The following is an 18,738-nucleotide window of genomic DNA, read 5'->3' as shown; positions in this document are numbered from 1 at the left end:
TAAACTTGGAGGAAAACTGGAAATATTAAACTTTAAACTTGGAGGAAAACTGGAAATATTAAACTTTAGTACCTTGAACAAAAACAACAGTTGTTTCCCGCCATCTTTTTTTTTTTTTTTACTATGCTTGTTACCATTATTTTTGTTTTCTTTTGCTAATAAATTATATTGTGAAACTTAACTTTCTCGTTACTTACTATTGCTACTACCTACCATCGGTGCTACCATTGGTAATTACTACATCGATATCGTTGTTTATTAACACTATAAAGGTTAAATTTCTATTCCTTCAAAAACTCACGAGTAAGTGACTTGAATTTAGTTTTGTCATTTAAGAAATTTTTATCTCTTCTTCATCGAGCAAGCAATAAAAAACCCCACCATTTCACAGTAGAAAACAAAAATATAAAAATATAATTTTTCAAGGTTCATTGTTATTATAGTCATCGAAACCAAACAATCAGTATCAGCAACGAAATAACCCGAGATTAACTACCTTGTTCGTCGTCCTTCCCACCAATTCCTACTGATTAATTCATAATATTGCAAGTCCTCTATGTCTGTTCATTATACATTTAAATGGTATGTTAATAAACTTGTTGGATTTTGGTCAACTTTTGTTACTGACAGTGCTTTAGGCCCAAAGGTCCAGAAGAGGTAATTGTAACTGGTACTTTTGACAAGTGGTCAAAAACGTTACCACTTGTTAAACAAGCAGACGGTTCTTTTGCATTGCAAGTTCCATTACCACCACAAAAGGAAACTATCTTGTATAAATATGTTGTTGACGGTGCCTGGCAAATCAATCCCGAGGAAAAAATAGCAAAGGATTCGCAAGACATTGAAAATAACGTTTTGGAAGAAGAAGATTTAGTTCAATTATTGACTATTCCAGGTTCATTGATACCAGAGTCGGGATTACAATACACTCTGGCAAAAGCCGGAAATAATGGTTCACAGAAGGGTGAAGAAAAAGGAGAAAAATCACAAGATCTCAAAACAACAGTTTTACCAAAAGAAGAGCCCCATCATGCAACAATTGCTGGTGAGCCAGGTATCCAAATTCCCCAGGACAAAGAAGCATTATCAGCATTTGAAACTTTTGAAACTACTGATGCCAAAGCATTGAATGAGAATGTTACAGAAATTGGTACAGCCAATAGCTCAGCACCAGCACCAGCATCAGCACCAGCATCAGCAGCAACAGCAGCAGCAACAACTCAACCTTCTTCAGCAACAACATCAGGTTTGGATGACGCAAACACTACTCCAACCACGGGTGTTTTGGCTGAAAATTCCGAATTGAGTCCAGAGGAGAGGGAAAAACAAAAGAAAAAAGTAAAGAGAACCAAGTACAAGGCTAAAAAGAAGGCAAAGGCGGCAGAAGCAAATGGATTAGCTACATCAAATACAGCTGATGAAGAAGACGAAAGCGAAGAATATTCTCCTGAACCCGTGCCAGTAGTAGCAGCAGCAGCCGAGGGTTCCAAAGTCACAGAAGAGGAGTTGAAAAAGGAGTCTGATGCAAACACTGAAATCAACGAAGACGTTCGTGAACAATTTGAACGTCCAAGTGAAGAAGTGGAAACTCCAACCGATAAAGAAAAAGAAGAGAAAAGTGACTTTACCGCGGCTAATGTTTTGAAAGCAACGGCTATTGGTGGAGCTGGAGCTGGAGCTGGAGTTGCAGGAGCCGAATTAGGTCAAACTATCGAGTCTAAGGATGCTGAAGTTCCTTTGTCTGAACCTGCAGCTAATGTTGCAGTTCCTTTGTCTGAACCTGCAGCAGATGTTGCAGTCTCCAAAGAGATTCCTCAACCTGCAGCAGATGTTGCAGTCTCGAAAGAAATTCCTCAACCTGCAGTGGAAGAATCAGTGGTGGCTGTACCAGCTACTACAGAAGGCAACCACGTCAAGACATTAGACCCCAAAGCAGGATCATCAGCAACATCTCCAGATTCAACAACCCTTGCCTCAAAACCTTTAGCTGAACCAGTTGCTGGCACCTCGAACAATGCTGAGTCAAATGAAGGCAAGGAGGTCAACGCATTTCCTGTTGCTAAGGTTACTGAGCCAGAGCTCGTGCAAGAGGAAGAGATTATAATAGCCAAGGGTGATAAAAAGGATATAAGCGCTGCAGTTGAAGCTACTGAAGGGGGTCCTGTTATTCTTGAAGAAATCAAGCCTACTAAATCAGAACAAGACGAATTGACTAAGGAAGTTCGTCTTGCGTCTCAAGTTGAAGGACCTGTCACAATCGAACAAGTTAATGTTCCAAAAGAGGAAATTGCAAACTTGCAAAACTCGGCTGCAGAGCCAACCAGAGCTAAAGAAGCTACAACCGCAGCAGCAGCAGCAGCACAACCTGCCACCAAATCAACGACAAAACCAACAACAACAACAACAACAACAAATAAAACAAAGCCAAAGGAAACTGAAAAGAAAGGTTTCAGAGGCTTTTTAAAGAAGATATTCTCTTGATTTTTTTTTAATACCACTCACTACACACTACAACAACAAAACTTTTGAATTTTGTACTTGACCCTTAATAGTAATCGTAATAGTAATATATATTGTTCGTATGAATAATTAAATAATTCTTTATTTCCAATTACGCGAGTCCATACACGGCAAAATTGTCTCAAGTATTTATAGGGGGGAGGGGGGGGGGAAGAGAAGAGGGCGACTTTATATGAGTTCGTATCTGTCTTTGTGAGATAGAAGACAAAAAGATACGTGTACATCGGTGAAAATGAAAACAACTAACCAACATGTACGTTCTTTATTTTCCAAATTTGCCAACATGCACGTTCTTTCTTTTCCAAATTTGCCAACATGCACGTTCTTTTTTTTTTCAACATTTGCCAACATGCACGCTCTTTCTTTTCCAAATTTGTCATAGCGCACGTCTTTTTCTCAAAATTTTTCAAAATTTTTCATCAACATTTTTTTTTTTCCTTCTTTGCCCCCCTTATTGTCATCATTAGGCATCACCCTTTTCTTTTCTCTTTAAACGCAAGAATATACAAACGAGATGAGTGGACCACCTACTAAACAACTATTTGTTAGACCAATCAGATACGAGACCACCAAGGAGGATTTGGAGGACTTTTTTGCTGCTGCTGCGCCGGTGATTGATTCTCGTTTGATGGAGGGGTACGCATTTGTTACATTTGAAACCGAAGAGGATGCAGCACGTGCGTTGGAAAAATTTGCTGATACCACTTTCCAAGGAGAGCCTTTACAGATTGAATTTGCCAAAGAGAGAAAAGAAGACACACGGGGTAAATTTAGATTGAAAATCTTGGGTTTACCCGAGGGCACTGCATGGCAAGATGTCAAAGATTTTGTTAGAGACAAGACTAATTTCCAGCCAAGTTTTGTTAAAGTGTTTAGAGACTTTGATTCTGGTGACACTGTTTGTAATATGGAATTCCAAAGCGGAGACGAATTGGAAAAGGCAATTCCATTGTTGGACAAGGCTGAATACAATGACATCACCATTAGTGCCGAAGAAGATACTTCACCTTATGTTCCTCCACCAAGAAGAGGTGGTTTTAGAGGACGCGGTGGATACGATGGTGGTTTCAGAGGCGGAAGAGGTGGATATGGCGACAGAGGTGGCTTTAGAGGCGGCAGAGGAGGAGGATACGGATATGGCGGCGGCAGAGGAGGAGGATATGGATACGGTGACAGAGATGGATTCAGAGGTGGAAGAGGTGGAGGATTCGGTGACAGAGGTGGATTCAGAGGTGGAAGAGGTGGAGGATATGGTGATAGAGGTGGATTCAGAGGTGGTAGAGGAGGATATGAAAGGAGCGGAAGAGGCGGATATGGTGATAGAGGCGGATATGAGAGAGGCGAAAGAGGTGGAAGCGATAGAGGTGACAATTATGGAGAAAGACCAGGTTCTTACAACCGTGAAAGATCCCCTACTCGTTTCTAGACTTTTTAACGAAGCAATCACCTACTCATCTTTTGGTTTAAAGAAAGGAAATTGAAAAGGGAAAATGAAGAAGAAGGGAAAATAAAAATTGATTTTGTTTTGGATTATTAGGAATTTATCATTGTCGGAGTATTTTAGAGGAAAGAAATAATTGAAAAAAAAAATGTATTTGTAGTGAAATTATAGTGGAGTCCATTTTAGTGGAAAAGTAAAAATTTATGATAAGGCTTTAGTGTGTGTGTGTGTCTGAGAGTGTGTCTTTGAGAGTGTCTTTGAGGAGTGTCTGTGTGGATCTTTTATCAAGTCTCATAATGGGAAGTGATTCCACTTTTTTTTTTTTTTTCAAAAGAAAAATCCTTTGTTTTTTACACACATGGAAAGTGTTGTATTGAATCATGCTCAAAGTCTTGTTCTACGATTCTCGATGTTTGAAAAATGGCGTTTGATAATGGTTTGGTTTTTTCATGGGAAAAAAAACCCAATCATGCGTTGACTTTTTCGAAGAGCGATTGAAGAGTTTGAATTTGACCTTTGACTTTGATCATGACTTAGTATAACACAATATTACAGAATCACCTACAAAAACTTTGTTTCGTTGATCACCGTAGATGTCGTCATGTTTTCCCCAATTACCAGTGTGTAAAGAGAATCCCAATTGTTTTGAGACAAGGAAATCTATCAAGTGTTTAGTTTGGTTCATGGATAATAAATCATCCTCCAAGGATTGACAAATGATGAGCTTTGTATTTTCATTGATAAACTTGTTTTCGAATAGATTTTCTTTTGTTAGTAAACTGGGTAAGGAAATACTCGATTTGGCACAGTTTATCGATGGAAAAGCATCCAAGATAAACAGCAGGTAAGAAGGGTACTCTTTAATTAAGCTCAGCGCATCATAAATACCATCAAGGAACTTGACACTGGTGAAACTCAACTTTCCTGTTTTAACCATACTTTTGAATTCCCTTTTTTGGGTACTAGCCATATACCTCTCAACTTCTTTAGTAACTTTTTCAAAGTCGTTCGTTATTTTTAGAGCAAGAAATCCTTGTTCAATAATGTCAAAGTAGCGGAAAAGTTGGAGTATCATTGTTGCGCCAACTGAATACCCCAACAAATGCAACTTTCCCACCTTGAATTTTGTTGCAATATAAAACAAGGCATTACCGATATCTATCAAATGCAAAGGATGCTTGATCTCGGGTGATAACCGATAATTGATGCCAAAAAAGGTTGATTCTCGGTTCAATTCCGCTACAGGCTCAAGTTCGTCAAACGTATTGCTAGCATCTCTCCACGCACCACCATGTATATAAATATACGTGTTCAAGTTCTCAGCATCATAATTCCATACCTTTACCTTCTGTAACGGATGGTCACCATATGAACATGTTACTACCTCATCCATACTGAAAAGTTTCAAAGGTCGTGCAAACCAAAACCGTCTTCGATGATGTGAAAAAAATTTGGAAAACTTTTCAAATATGGAAGAGGATTTTCTCGTATATATATATATATATCTGGGTAAGGCGGTATATATATCTCTCTATCTAGGTAAGGTAAGGCAGTAGCGTAGAACAAATGTCGACATTAGGTATAGGATCCTGGGCAGATGCTGGTGACGAGTTTTCTGCACCACCGGATGTGATACAAAATCCCGATGGGACCAAAACGGTGATAACGTTTCGAACCAATCAAGATGGGAAAAAAGTTAAAATAACCCAGAAGATAAGAGAAGTAGTTGTACAAGAGAAAGTACATCCGTTAATAGCGCAACGTAAGAACTGGAGCAAATACGGGAAGGAGAAGAATAAACCACCTGGTCCAGATACCAGTACCACGCAATTGGGAGAAAAAGTTGAACTTAAACTAGGTCTTTCATGGAAGTTAGCCGAGAAAAAGGAAGAAGAAGAAAAAGAACAAGAGAGGGCTTCTAAAATTACAGTGCAAACGCTTAAATGTAGACTTTGTGGAGGTGAGCATTATACGGCCAAGTGTCCATTCAAGGATACATTGGGAGCTTCTAGTCTTACACCAGGCGGAGGCACGCCAGAGCCAGGCCAGGAAGGTAACGGTTTAGGCGATTCAGGTTCAGGTTCAGGCAAATACGTTCCAAGACACTTGAGACCCGATGCAAATGGAGTCATACCTAGCAAAGAAGCGAGAGACGACTCTACTACATTGAAAGTATCACAATTGAATACGTTTGTTGATGAGGATATGTTGAGAAATGAATTATTTGCAAGATTCGGACCTTTACAACGAGTCACGGTGGTTAGAAATAGAGAAACAGGAGAAAGTAGAGGTTTTGCATATGTCAGTTTTGCTACTGAAGAAATTGCTCAAAAGGCATTGGATTTATTGCACGGAAAAGGTTACCATTCTTTGATTTTGCATTTAGAATGGTCTAAAAAGAAAAAGCCCTTGTAAGAAAATAAATTAATAAGTAAATAAATAAGTTGAATTGTAATGGGGAAATAAATAAATAACCTGAATTGTAATGGCGAGGGGGGGGGGATAAATAAACAACCTGAATTGTAATGGCGAGGGGGGGGGATAAATAAACAACCTGAATTGTAATGGCGAGGGGGGGATAAATTAGTTGAATCTTTTCAACTTCATCTACCCCTTAACTCTTACCCCGTTTTTGCTGTTTCGGAAATATGCCCAAATTCATCTCCTCAGAGTATTGCTTATCCCGAGGTAAATAAACTACCGATGCTCCTCTCTCTCTCTTTTTCTTTTTTCTTTTCTCTTTTAATAGCGCTAACAAATTTTATACTTGATAGCAAATATAGAGATGGAAAAATTGAAAGTTGATAAACTTAGTTTGTATAAAAAAAGACTCATTGAGCTGATTGTCCCAGCGGTAGACGGTAGACGGTAGACGGTAGAGGTTTTTACGAAAAGGTATGGTATAGTATTGGTTGCTGACTTTTAATCACTTGAAGGATTTATCATTGCGTTTCATAATTTGGGGTAATTGTCGCTAGGAAAAGATCTGCTACTTTTATAATAATACCCGTTTGGTGGATATTACAAGCTAGGCCAAAAAACAAAAATGAGCTCCGAGTCCCCCAAAACAGCCAAGAGAACTGGATTTTTCAATAAGCTAAGGCAGAAGAAGTTTAGCTCACATAACAACTCCTTTGCATCGGAATCAAATACTTCAAACGGTTCAATTACGCTGTCGACATTTAAATCGGATAAATTGCAAAGAATGGCTTCTCGTGGCTCAATTAGTCGCTCTAGAGACTTGTCCGAGGAGAGAAGAGGCGGTAATGGGGGTGTTGTAGATGACAACTATTCATTGTTGTGCAACGGCGATGTAGAAGATGAAGACGGTTCAATGATGATGGAGTACGACTCGGATATATCGCTGAGCACTTCGCTTTTGCATTCGTTATCTGCACTGACTAGACATACTCGTCCGCGTGCTGATACTTTTGATGATCACAAAGTCGACGAAAAAGTGTCTTTTCCAGGAGCTGAGAATTACTTGTTGGACCTGGATTTGCAAGCCGTCACTTTGCACGACGACCAAGAACCGCCATGGGTGGGGTTGACATTTGAATCGTTTTTAACTCCAAAATACGTTAAAATCTCAAAAAGAAACAGGCAAAGTCCAAAAATTATCAATGACTTGTTTTTGGCACAGGAATTAAATGTATATGATAGCGACGGAATCAGATCGAATGAGAGTAGTGAAAACGAGTTGGAAAGCGACTCTTACGAAGAGGATAACTCTGGTTTCGAACAGAAACCTGGGTTAGGTATGAGCAGAGAAATATTTGTTATGAAGTTTAGCAATGATGGGAAATACCTAGCTGCTGCAGGTAGAGACACTGTGATTCGAATATGGAAAGTTATTGCCTCCCCGTTGGGACGGTTGGAGTTTAATCAACACGAAAGAGAAAATGGGACTCCGGAAAGAAGTAGCAAAAGAGATCATGTTTTTCAATCTGCACCTGTATTCCATCGAACTCCACTTGAATTGCGTGGCCACACGCATAGCATTTTGTCTCTTGCATGGAGCAAGAACAATTTTTTGATTTCAGGAAGTATGGACAAAACGGCAAAATTATGGCATGTGGATAGACCTGTTTGTTTGCAAACATTTCAACACGAGGACTTTGTCACTGCTGTTGAGTTTCATCCGTTGGATGACAGGTTTTTTCTAAGTGGCTCTTTGGATAACGAAGTTAGACTTTGGTCTGTATTGGAGAAATCGGTATCTTATTGGAGAAATCTAGGGCAGGAAGTTTTGATTACAGCATTGTCTTTCACACCCGATGGATTGTATTGCGCTGTTGGAGGTTTTAATGGCTCATTGTTTATCTTGGAAACAAAAGGTTTGCATGTGGTTAATAGAGTAGAGATCAAGGAAAAATCAATTGTGCATCCATTTCATGATAAGAATGGGAATAAAATCACTGGTATCGAGGTATTTGCAAATCCCTCATGCGACCTTTCTGACATTCCGGAAAGTAGTCAAGAAAAATGGACCGTGTTGATCACAACAAATGATTCTAAAATCAGGATGGTTAGTACTCACAAGAAGAAATTGATAACCAGGTTCAGAGGTTTGGTAAACAACTCTTCCTCGATTGCAGCCTCAAGCAGCGATGACCACAAGTACGTAATATCAGGCTCGGAGGACCACTGGTGTTATATCTGGGAGAACAACAACACCATAATTAATAACAAACTTAGACAATCTTTAAAAGAATTGGTGGTTGACGGTAAACAACACATTACTGAATTACACCAAAAGCTGCGCAAATACAGCAAGCTTTTCAACTCGCACAAGTTTCTTGCAAAATTGTTTGATTCAGAAAATGAGCTGAAGCACGATTTCATTGCAAATGAAAATAATAGCTACCTGAGCTTTCATGCCCACCACTCCAAGTGCAATGTCGCTATATTTGCTCCAGCTGCAACCAAGAATTTGTTACAACTATCAGATGACCTAATATTTGATTTGAAAAAGAGGGGGGAAGCCTGTAAGATGGATCCTAGCAAATGCTATTGTGGAAACGCCAAAGAGTATCACCACCATCACGAAAAACTTGTAGGAGAAGGTGACATTATCGTGACAACTGACCAGTATGGTTTAATTAGGGTATTTCGCCAAGATTGCGCAAGTTCCTATAGAAAGCAATTTATCGAGTTTTACAAGAAATGTCAGATTGGGTATGGCGGTAGTGGTAATAATGGTGACGTGACATTGTCATCAGCAAACACAATCAAGTCCATACCAAGGAGACGGTTCTCATTGCATGATCGACTGAGTCCAGTAAGGGTTGACCCGTCAAAAAATATCAAGGCCATTTTGGGGTCTCAAATCTCGACTTATCACGATCTTCGATCAAATGACTCGTTGGTATCTCCTCCAACTTCCGCTTTGGGACTGCTGATCCCTACTAGTTCAACACTGTTTTCCCATCTGAATGATATGTATGCACCAAACAAGTCTCGTCAGCCCAACAACAGCAATCTTGATACTAAAGAAAAAGCTTCATCTCTTGTCTATGCAAATGCAAATGCGAGTGCGACAACGTTGAATGTAATGCCAAACGAGCATGCACATAAAATCAACAGCCATCAGGAAAATTTTCCAAAAGTGAATAATGAGAACAATGTCAGGCTGGTACCGAGTATAGTAGTATCGACTGAAGAAAGCCCAAAATCAACAAAAGCGTTGAAAATCGTTCCCACTGAGCCATCATCAAATGGGTCTCCGCCTCATTTAGCTGATATACCAATTCACGCAAGTCGCAACAAATTGGAACATGATCTTACCAGATAGAAAGAAAGATTAATCATAGCTGTATAAAACGTCAAAGAGAGAGCGGAAGAAGAAGAAAGAAAGAAAGAGAAAGAGAGAGAGGGAGAGAAAGAGAGAAAGAGAGAGAGGGAGGGAGAGGGAGGGAGAGGGAGGGAGAGGAAGGGAGAGGGAGGGAGGGATAGACAGAGAGAGAGGGATAGACAGAGAGATAGATACAGAAGGGAGGTAGTTATTTATTACATTAGATACAGACACAATACATTTTTTCATTTTTCATTTTTTCTTTTTCATTTTCACTCAGCCAGACCAAAATTGATAACTTTTGGGTTCATTGTAACTAACTGGTAATTGATCAGTCTCTTCTTTGCCTCTTCTTAATTGGCTGGTCGTATTTGGTTTATCAAGTTCAATGTTATCTTCCTTATCCGATACTTGTTCATTTCTATCAATCTCATTGATTCCAACAGGCTTTAATAAATCAGACAAAACATCACTCAAATCTGGTCTTGATTGTTTTAATTTTTGGATTTTTTCATATTGTGCCCACCTTTCCAATAGATTTGCTTTTCTTTCCTTTGTGAGTTGATTTTGTAACGTGATCAAGTTTGACTGCAAGTGATCAATCCTTTCTAGTTTCAAATTCACTTTCTCAATGGTTAATTCAATGACTTGGTTTATTAAGCTAGTTTGCTCAATAATGGAATTTGATAGATTTTCTTTTGCATTTTCCTCAACCACTACTTTCCCTTCATTAGTTTTGACTAATTCCTTAACAATCTCTTCAACAAGAGCTGATCTATCTTTGAGTGAAGATGTTTGAGGTTCATCATTTATTAGTTTAGATAAAAATTTGTCTTCGATTGGTAGTTGTAAAAACTTTGTCAAACACTGTTCTCTTGTTTTAGTTGCAACATGCTCACTTATTTTGTTCCATTGGTTATTAGTGTTCACATTGATGTTGGAAGCGTTAATTGTTGCTGCTGTTGTTGTTGGTTCATAAGCACCAAACATTTCAATACCCTCGAGTAGTAATAAAATCTCCTGTTCAGTCCAATCTTGCGAGTTTTCCAGTTTCTTCAATTTGACAAAGTCGCCTGAAGTGAAATTCAGAGGGAATAACCCTTGTTCGTAACAAATGGAGCATAATACACTTACATTATTTGTCGATGAGTTTGGGTTGTATGAATATGACTTTATTTTCAAATTGTGGTATCGAACTTCCGTAGCATCCTTCCCACAAATACTACATGCATAATGGACGAGATTGTTCAATTTGAAATCGATTTTTTTCTCTGCTGGAGCATAAACGTTTCTCCTGATTTCCGGTATTAATTGGATTGAGTCTAACTCGACTCCGTTTTTTTTCTCTTGTTTCACATCTTCCTCTTTTTCTTCTTCCTCTTTTTCTTCTCCTCCTCCTCCTCCTCCTCCTCCTAGTTCAAGCTCTCCAATGAAAACTTTTGACTGGTTTGATTTGGCGATACTTGCATTTTCTGGTACATAAGGGATAAGTCCTTCAGGAGCGTCCAAGGTAACTTGAAAATGGCCTGTAAATTGTGGCCCCAAAATTGAAGATTTAGTTTTTGGATCAATTTGATAATTTATCAACCCCCATTTCTCCAAAAATTGATGTACTCTTATTATATTTGTCACGTCACCCGACAAGTTTCTTCTTACCGAGGTAATTGTCAAGTACTCTCTGGGATTCAATCTAAACGTATTGATTAAAAAATCTCGAATGTATTTATAGCTTTGAGGATTCTTGTATACAGATTCATCGGTGAAAAAATCGGGAAACGATTTTTTTTCAATTGCATGGACTGTGTTGAAATCAAACCATTTGGCAAAGGAAGGTATGATAACATGAGCTGTTTGTTCTGCTAGATACTTTCTGGCACTTTCCTGGAACTCTCTTTCCAATTGATCACCGTCTATAATATCAGGCTCGGGCTCACCTTCACCATCTTCACCTTCACCATCTTCACCATTTTCATCTTCACCATCTTCATCAACCTTTATGCTATCTTCTTTTTTTTCTTCTTTGGTAGATTCAACCTCACCAACAGAATTTGCATTCTTGTCTTCCTCCGTACCGTTATTAGAAGCAAACGACATGACAAAATCCCTCACCACAAGACTAAAACAATCCCAATATAACCTATCAACTCACCTACTAATCACAATCCCCCGTTATATATATCTATATATATATATATATATATATCTTTACTCTCTATATGTTATTACCAATAATCGCTGGGTTTTTTCAATGAGCATTTTTTTTTATTTTTTCCGTGTGCGGATATGCACGACCTTTGGAACGGTGCTACCATATGTTGCAATGCGCGCGCGCGCGCGAGCGCGAGCTACACCCCTTTTTGCACGACCTTTGGAGAAGAAAGAAAGAAAGAAAGAAAGAAAGGTGGAGGAGCAGAAAGAGGTGGAGGAGGTGAAGGGTGTTGCTGATGCTACCAAGCGTTTATTTTAGACGCGTTTTCCTCAATTTTTTTTTTTTTTTTTTACAACCAAATTGAAACCCTATTGATATACATTTGGAGAGAGAGGTTAGCAGTTGCAGAGTTAGATAGTCAAGGAGGTAAGAAGGTAAGAAGGTAAGAAGGTAAGGGGGAAGAGCGATAGGGATATATAATATAGAGAGGGATAGCAAAAGGTTTAAGCGACAGAGAGGTACACAGTCAAAGAAAGGTACACAGACAAGGGGAGCTAAACGGTTATAGAGGTACACAGTTACAGAGAGCTACACAGTCAAGGAGAGCTACGGCCACAGAGAGCTACACAGTCAAGGGGAGCTACGGCCACAGAGAGGTACACAGTCACAGCGAGCTATACGGTCATAGAGGTACACAGTTACAGAGAGCCACGGCCACAGGTACACAGTCACAGAGAGCTACGACCACAGAGAGCTACACGGTTATAGAGGTACGGCCACAGAGAGCTACACGGTTATTGAGGTACGGCCACAGAGAGTTACACGGTTATTGAGGTACGGCCACAGAGAGCTACACGGTTATTGAGGTACGGCCACAGAGAGCTACACGGTTATTGAGGTACGGCCACAGAGAGCTACACGGTTATTGAGGTACGGCCACAGAGAGCTACACGGTTATAGAGGTACGGCCACAGAGAGGTACAGCTATAGAGGTACGGCCACAGAGAGGTATACAACGACAGAGGTACGGCCACAGAGAGGTACAGTCATAGAGAGGTATATAGCGACAGAAGTTCAGTCACAGAGGTACACGTCATAGAGGTGTAGCTTTGCAGGTACAGCTTTGCAGGTACAGTTATAGAGGTACCCCAACACAGGAGCAATCACAAAGCACTAAAAAATACAAGATGGTCAAAAGATTGACACGGACGACTACTAAAAACCATACATCATATGCCGAATCAAGCGATATTGAGGAACAAGAGCAACTGAAAAAGAAAAACTCTGTACGAAACGAGCCAGTAGAAGAAGAAGAAGAAGAGTATAGACCATCTCGAGTAAGTAAGAAACGGAAAAAAAATGCTAGTACTGTTAAGCCAGCTTCATCGAAAAAGCTCAAATCCACTACTACACTACGAAAAAATGGTAAATCACGAGCTCCAGAGTTGGAAAATGACTGGGAGGAAAATTATCTATATCAGGCACTTTCAAGTCCAGAAATAAATGTGGCAGATTTAGCACTAGATTGGGTTGAATCGTATGAAGAAGAAGAAGAAGAAGAAGAAGAAGAAGAAGAAACGTCAGCAAGGCAAAGCAATTTCGCCAATTCAACGGTATTTGCCGGTTTGATCAATCTACTATTGAGAAGTTGTGGCTCTTTTCACTTGTTCCAACCTCACGATCTTGTCAATTTGGAAAGTGCCAGTAGCACCGTGGAAGAGGCCACATTAGCATTCACTAACCAAACAACCCATAAGTTCCCATTTAAGTTGATACCCATATTTAAAAAGAACTTGTTGGAATTTTTTAAAAATATTGTTGAAATTGGCCATGAAAAGGGCTTATTATATTCGCCGTCTTCAGAAGCAAAAAGGGGCGCAGATCCAGATGAGGTGTTTGTATCATCTCCATTTATGAATTATATTGTTACTTGGACGGCAAAATTGTCTGAAAGTTTAGTTAGACCATTGAGGTATACAAGTACAGAGGTCTCGCTCACGATATTGGTTGAATTATGCAAAATTGCCGAAACAATAGAGGCAAATCGAGAACGGTCCAAATTACAATTGAGCAAACTCCGTAGTAAGTCATCGACAAAGTTCAAGACTATTGCGTCAAATATTGAGCAGTATGAAACACAATTAAAGGCAATGATGGAATATTTTGATGATGTTTCGGAAATAGTGATATCTGTGAGGTACAAGGACATTGACCCACAAATACGAGCAATAGTTTTGAAGCACTTGTGTGAAGCAATGAATGCCTACCCCGCATATTTCTGTCAAAGTTTGTTTCTTAGATATTTTGGATGGTTATTATCCGATCCAAGTAATCAAGTACGAATCGATAACACTAGATGTCTTTTAAAACTATATCGATCAACTAATCAAGAGGTTGCCAAAAGTTTGAGACAATTTTCTACAAAGTTTCAAGCACAGCTTATAGTCATGAGTGATGTGGATAGTGATACCCAAGTCAAAACCAATTGTTGTGCAATACTCACAGAAATGTTGAGGTTAGGTTACTTGGAAGAGCCAGCAACAGCAATTGAGAAAATAATAAAATTGTTCCCCTTTAGCACAACAACAAAACCAAAGTTGCAAAATGAGTTTGTTAGATTTATACAAATTGCTGGAGAAGAAACCTTGAAGGTTTCAAAGGAAAAGAACCAATTATTGTTTGATGAATATAATTTTAAACTAGGTGAAATTGATTTGGTAAGGTGTTTGCCAATCAAATCTATTTTGAGTAATGTTTGTCTGATAAGTGGAGACAAAAACCCATTGGAAGAGATATTTGCATCGCCATTGTTTATATCAAAGTACGCGGCAGAATTGACAATTATGATGGACTATTTGTTGCTTGATATCGACCTGCTTCAAATTGTTAGAAAGACCAATGAGAGTATGGGTGATTCTCAAGAGTCGCAATTAGAGAATAGCGAAGATCTTGATAAAGCCAAACAGTTATTTCGACTAACCGACAAAGAAGAGATTATTTTGATTAAGTTCATTCATGGTATTACCAAATCGTTCCCAGTAAAGAAACATTCAAGGGAAGGTGAAGAAGAGATTTCAGCTTTGATAACTAATTTTATTGAGAAACTACCAACATTGTTGAAATTTTGTACAAAGTCAAATGATAGACTAAAGGCATTTTTAGCCATTTGGACAGATTTGATTGATACTAAACGAAATTTGATTTTCAACTTTTATGTACAATTGGACAAAATCGAAGAATATGAGGAAATGACAAGGATTATAATGCAATACTATAAGGATTTCAACATAGTTGAAGAGTTCAAACCATTGTTTGCCAAGTTGTTTAACCTGAGTGGATTGACTACAGGAGTCAAGAATGATATTCATCAAATGGTACATGACTTGGTTGAAGGAGCAACCATATTTTTGAAAGATGACGAGGATATTATGGGTAATGACGATGATGATGATGATAACAACAAGAAAAAAGAAGAAGAAGAAGGAGAAGAAGAAGAAGGAGAAGAAGAAGAAGGAAGAGGAAAAGGAAAAGGAAAACAGCTGCAAGCGGATATTTCAGAGCAGAAACTAGTAATCAGGAAGCTACGAGACGTATCCTTGGTAATTGAAAAGATCAAACAGATTGGCGAATATGTTAATATTGCAAACTTGGAAAATATCGTTGATTTGATTTATAATGTCAATGTTAAGCTTTTACAAAAGTTGGATTTAACCTTGATATTGGATCAATGGAAATTTAACTTTATATTGCAAATATCCCATTTCAAAGAAGCTGCTGAGAGTATCTTGGGATTAATTTTAGTCACTGCTTCGTGGAAGTTTGAGAGATTACTAGATTTATCAGAGGCCGAACAAGGTTATACTGAGATAGATTTAGAATTTGAATACTTTCCTGAGATTATTGATTCACTTTTGTCTTGGATTACAAGTTGTAGAAATGAAGTGAAATTAATCGAATTTAAAACAATGATGATGAATCAATATATTGATTTAATGATATCATTTAGATTATTCTATTTGAAATTCAAAGACGCTAATAACTTCAAACATTTCAAGAAATTCTTTAGTACTCATAAAAATAAGCAGTTAATTCGTATCGAGCCCGGTTTTCAGTATGACCAGATATTGGAATTATTTTTGATTAAAGAAGTAAATTTAGCGCATCAGCTAAATGTTGATTTGGAAAGAGAAGATGAAGAAGGAGTTCATTACCAAGAATACGTAGACCAGACATCATTAGAGATTAGTGAGATCGAAGAGAATGTGTTTGCGGGAGACTTTTCCGAATCTGAGGCGGAGATTGAACTGAGTATTACCAGTCAAGAACAAACTCAGACGCAGAGACAAAGGCGCGAAGAGAGTAACAGGTTACTCTTGAAAACAAAACAAGAACAATTGAAGAAGGAGGCTATATGGAAAGCTGAAAAGGAATTATCGGTTTACACAATGAAGGTGATGTCTTTGTTGAATTTACTGTTGATCAAGGAAGAGATTTATCAAAGAATGAAATTAAATGCGGGAAAGTTGGGTGACGTTTATGGTCAAATTACCAGTCAACAAGATGCCAAAATGGCCAAGTTAAAGGAACAAGTGGCCAATGTTGTCGACACAGTGACTGAAACTAATGAAGAAAAAAATGAGGAAAATGAGGTAAATGAGGAAAATGAAAAAGAAACTGACAATGATGTATTGGTTGGAGATGATGGGTCTATTGAACTTGAATTGGACTCGAAAATAGTTGATGAGAGTAATAGATCTGAGTAGATTGTATTGAATAGATTTTTTTTTTTTTAATAAAGAAGAATAATATTTATAGTAGTAGAGGTTTTAAGGTAGGCACCTACAATTATAGAAAGAAAGAGAGAGTTGTAAAACAAGTATAGTGCCTGCCTGCACCCTGTTAAAAAATTCAAAAAAGACAAGATGGAACCAAAGAATATAGCAAGTGTGAATTTCACAAGAATGGCAAGGGAGAATATTCAGCAGGTAAAAACTGTCATGGAAACTGACCAACTAGCGTAAATATTTACTACACTGAAACGCAAACTCAATCTGTATATTTGCAACTGTCGCTAGTCAGTGTCGGCGTAGTCATTGTAAGCTCCACCATCTCGCTTTGCACCCTGGTGTCGCGTCCAAAGGAAACAAAGTATACCGATTCGAATTCAAGGGTCAGCATAGTCAGTGTGGGCTCTAGTGTCGCTTTTTATTTTTTTGTTGGAAAAACACGGAAGGATTGTTCCGTTTCTATACATAATGAAAGGACATTAAAAAAATAAAAAGCAAGCCAAGAAAAAACTAGAATTATTCGATTTTTCTGGGCAGTTTTTATTTCTAGCCAATAAAAATGCGTTTCCGTGAACGGGGCAAAAACAACAGGGCCGATGGAAGGAAAAAGAGCCGATTCGAGAGGTGTGACACATAAAATTGGGACCCTACAAAATGCACAGAATATATCATCAAGTATAACTTGCCCACTCGTGGCTAAGCAAATCGTAAATGTAAGCAGATCTTCTCTTTCCCCACCGTGCGATTCTAAGAAATGGGCTTTGAATTACTAAACCTGTTTCATTATGTAAAAAAACTTCGTAAGCCATTCATAACTAAATCCTCAAGAATTAACCAATAGTGAATGTAATAAAAAGTATACACCTGCTTTCTTTAAAGTGTTTATGAAATTTTCGTAACCGTTATGCATATTACATAAGATTGTCCTAGAGGCTTAATAATTATACTAACAATTATTACATAATGCTTTTTTTTGGTTCTTTATGTAAAAAAAAAAGAAGAAAAAAATAATTAATATTTTTTCCTTTTCCATTTATTAATCGATCGAGTATAAAGTTAGTCTTTGTAGGAACATAAGCAATATGGTGTATGACGATGTATCATACACCTATTTAGAAACTAAAGATAAAAGTCATACCATCTAATGAAAATAGCTGTCAGCATTATATTTTCCATCTATTAAAGTCTTTCAAGAAAAAACAAACAAATGTCAATAAAATATGACTGTTGCTGCTAATTTTGTAAAATATAGTATAGTATTTAGTTTTTTGTTTTTGCCACATTAATCTAATTTAATCAGATTAATCTGCAAGTAAAAAAAAAGACATTTTAATAAAAAAAAAAAAATAATTATAATTTTATAACCTTTACTTGATGATACAGTTTTGTAATGGTTCATATTACAATTGACAGTTGACATTTTTGCCTTATACTCACAAAGTTTATAAGACAAAAGTCCAATCATCAACACACGCTCTCTTTCAATCCTCTTCTACTCAACAATTGAATATATTATATTACGTATTTAATATAATAGAGATGAGAGGGGGAAGAAAATGATGAAGATGTAACAACAAAGGTCCATTCCAACTCATTCTGACTCGTTTCTAAAGAAAACGTATTGAATTCAATTACGTAAATTAGATGAAGTAACTCCACCTTCTCACTAGTACTAATCTTTCAAACCCAACAACTCATCTAAGAAAAAAAAAAAAAAAAAAAAAAAAGAAAAATTTTTTTTTAAATATTGACAGAGCTAAAAAAAAAATAATAATTAAACTCACCTGTATTATCTCTAATTGTTCAAAGGAAAGAGCCTCCCCCCAACCTTTTGTACATTGATTGCAAGTACCGTCTTTTTTTGTATATATATCCTGTAGGAATTCTGAATTTTTTTTATTTTCCCTCTGTTTGAGAAAGGAATACAAAAGACGTAATATTTCAACAAATTTAACTACGCACTTTTCCATTTCTCCATCCCCTCATTACTATAATCTGTTTTGACCCCTACCTCCTTTCTACCCCCCCCCCCCCCCCCCCCCCCCCT

At 37.8% G+C, this 18,738-nt stretch overlaps 7 protein-coding genes across 7 annotated transcripts; 5 read left to right on the top strand and 2 right to left on the bottom strand. All coding sequences in view use genetic code 12, as the record gives it.

The window, feature by feature from the left end:
- Nucleotides 1-556: 556 nt before the first annotated feature.
- MDG1 (Mdg1p) lies at nt 557-2,481 on the top strand (the record flags this gene model as incomplete). Its single annotated transcript, XM_049325354.1, has 2 exons — nt 557-582; nt 639-2,481. The coding sequence occupies 2 exons, from the start codon at nt 557-559 to the stop codon at nt 2,479-2,481; spliced, it is 1,869 nt and encodes a 622-aa protein (XP_049178977.1).
- A 553-nt stretch (nt 2,482-3,034) lies between these two features.
- On the top strand, nt 3,035-3,946 carry NPL3 (mRNA-binding protein; the record flags this gene model as incomplete). Its single annotated transcript, XM_049325353.1, has 1 exon — nt 3,035-3,946. One exon carries the CDS (start codon nt 3,035-3,037, stop codon nt 3,944-3,946), a length of 912 nt encoding a protein of 303 aa, XP_049178976.1.
- A 541-nt stretch (nt 3,947-4,487) lies between these two features.
- KGF56_003963 (arylformamidase) lies at nt 4,488-5,354 on the bottom strand (the record flags this gene model as incomplete). The annotated part of the gene is made up of 1 exon (XM_049325352.1): nt 4,488-5,354. The coding sequence occupies one exon, from the start codon at nt 5,352-5,354 to the stop codon at nt 4,488-4,490; it is 867 nt and encodes a 288-aa protein (XP_049178975.1).
- A 173-nt stretch (nt 5,355-5,527) lies between these two features.
- TIF35 (translation initiation factor eIF3 subunit g) lies at nt 5,528-6,376 on the top strand (the record flags this gene model as incomplete). Its single annotated transcript, XM_049325350.1, has 1 exon — nt 5,528-6,376. The coding sequence occupies one exon, from the start codon at nt 5,528-5,530 to the stop codon at nt 6,374-6,376; it is 849 nt and encodes a 282-aa protein (XP_049178974.1).
- Nucleotides 6,377-7,007: 631 nt separating this feature from the next.
- KGF56_003961 (uncharacterized protein) lies at nt 7,008-9,755 on the top strand (the record flags this gene model as incomplete). Its single annotated transcript, XM_049325349.1, has 1 exon — nt 7,008-9,755. One exon carries the CDS (start codon nt 7,008-7,010, stop codon nt 9,753-9,755), a length of 2,748 nt encoding a protein of 915 aa, XP_049178973.1.
- A 276-nt stretch (nt 9,756-10,031) lies between these two features.
- KGF56_003960 (uncharacterized protein) lies at nt 10,032-11,849 on the bottom strand (the record flags this gene model as incomplete). The annotated part of the gene is made up of 1 exon (XM_049325348.1): nt 10,032-11,849. The coding sequence occupies one exon, from the start codon at nt 11,847-11,849 to the stop codon at nt 10,032-10,034; it is 1,818 nt and encodes a 605-aa protein (XP_049178972.1).
- A 1,242-nt stretch (nt 11,850-13,091) lies between these two features.
- Nucleotides 13,092-16,667, top strand: IRR1 (Irr1p; the record flags this gene model as incomplete). The annotated part of the gene is made up of 1 exon (XM_049325347.1): nt 13,092-16,667. One exon carries the CDS (start codon nt 13,092-13,094, stop codon nt 16,665-16,667), a length of 3,576 nt encoding a protein of 1,191 aa, XP_049178971.1.
- Between the last annotated feature and the right edge of the window lie 2,071 nt (nt 16,668-18,738).

The sequence above is a fragment of the Candida oxycetoniae genome (genome assembly GCF_023343755.2).
Source record: "Candida oxycetoniae strain CBS 10844 chromosome Unknown scaffold70, whole genome shotgun sequence".
NCBI classification, from domain to species: Eukaryota; Fungi; Ascomycota; class Pichiomycetes; order Serinales; family Debaryomycetaceae; genus Lodderomyces; species Lodderomyces oxycetoniae.
This window is presented reverse-complemented; position numbering and strand designations above follow the sequence as displayed.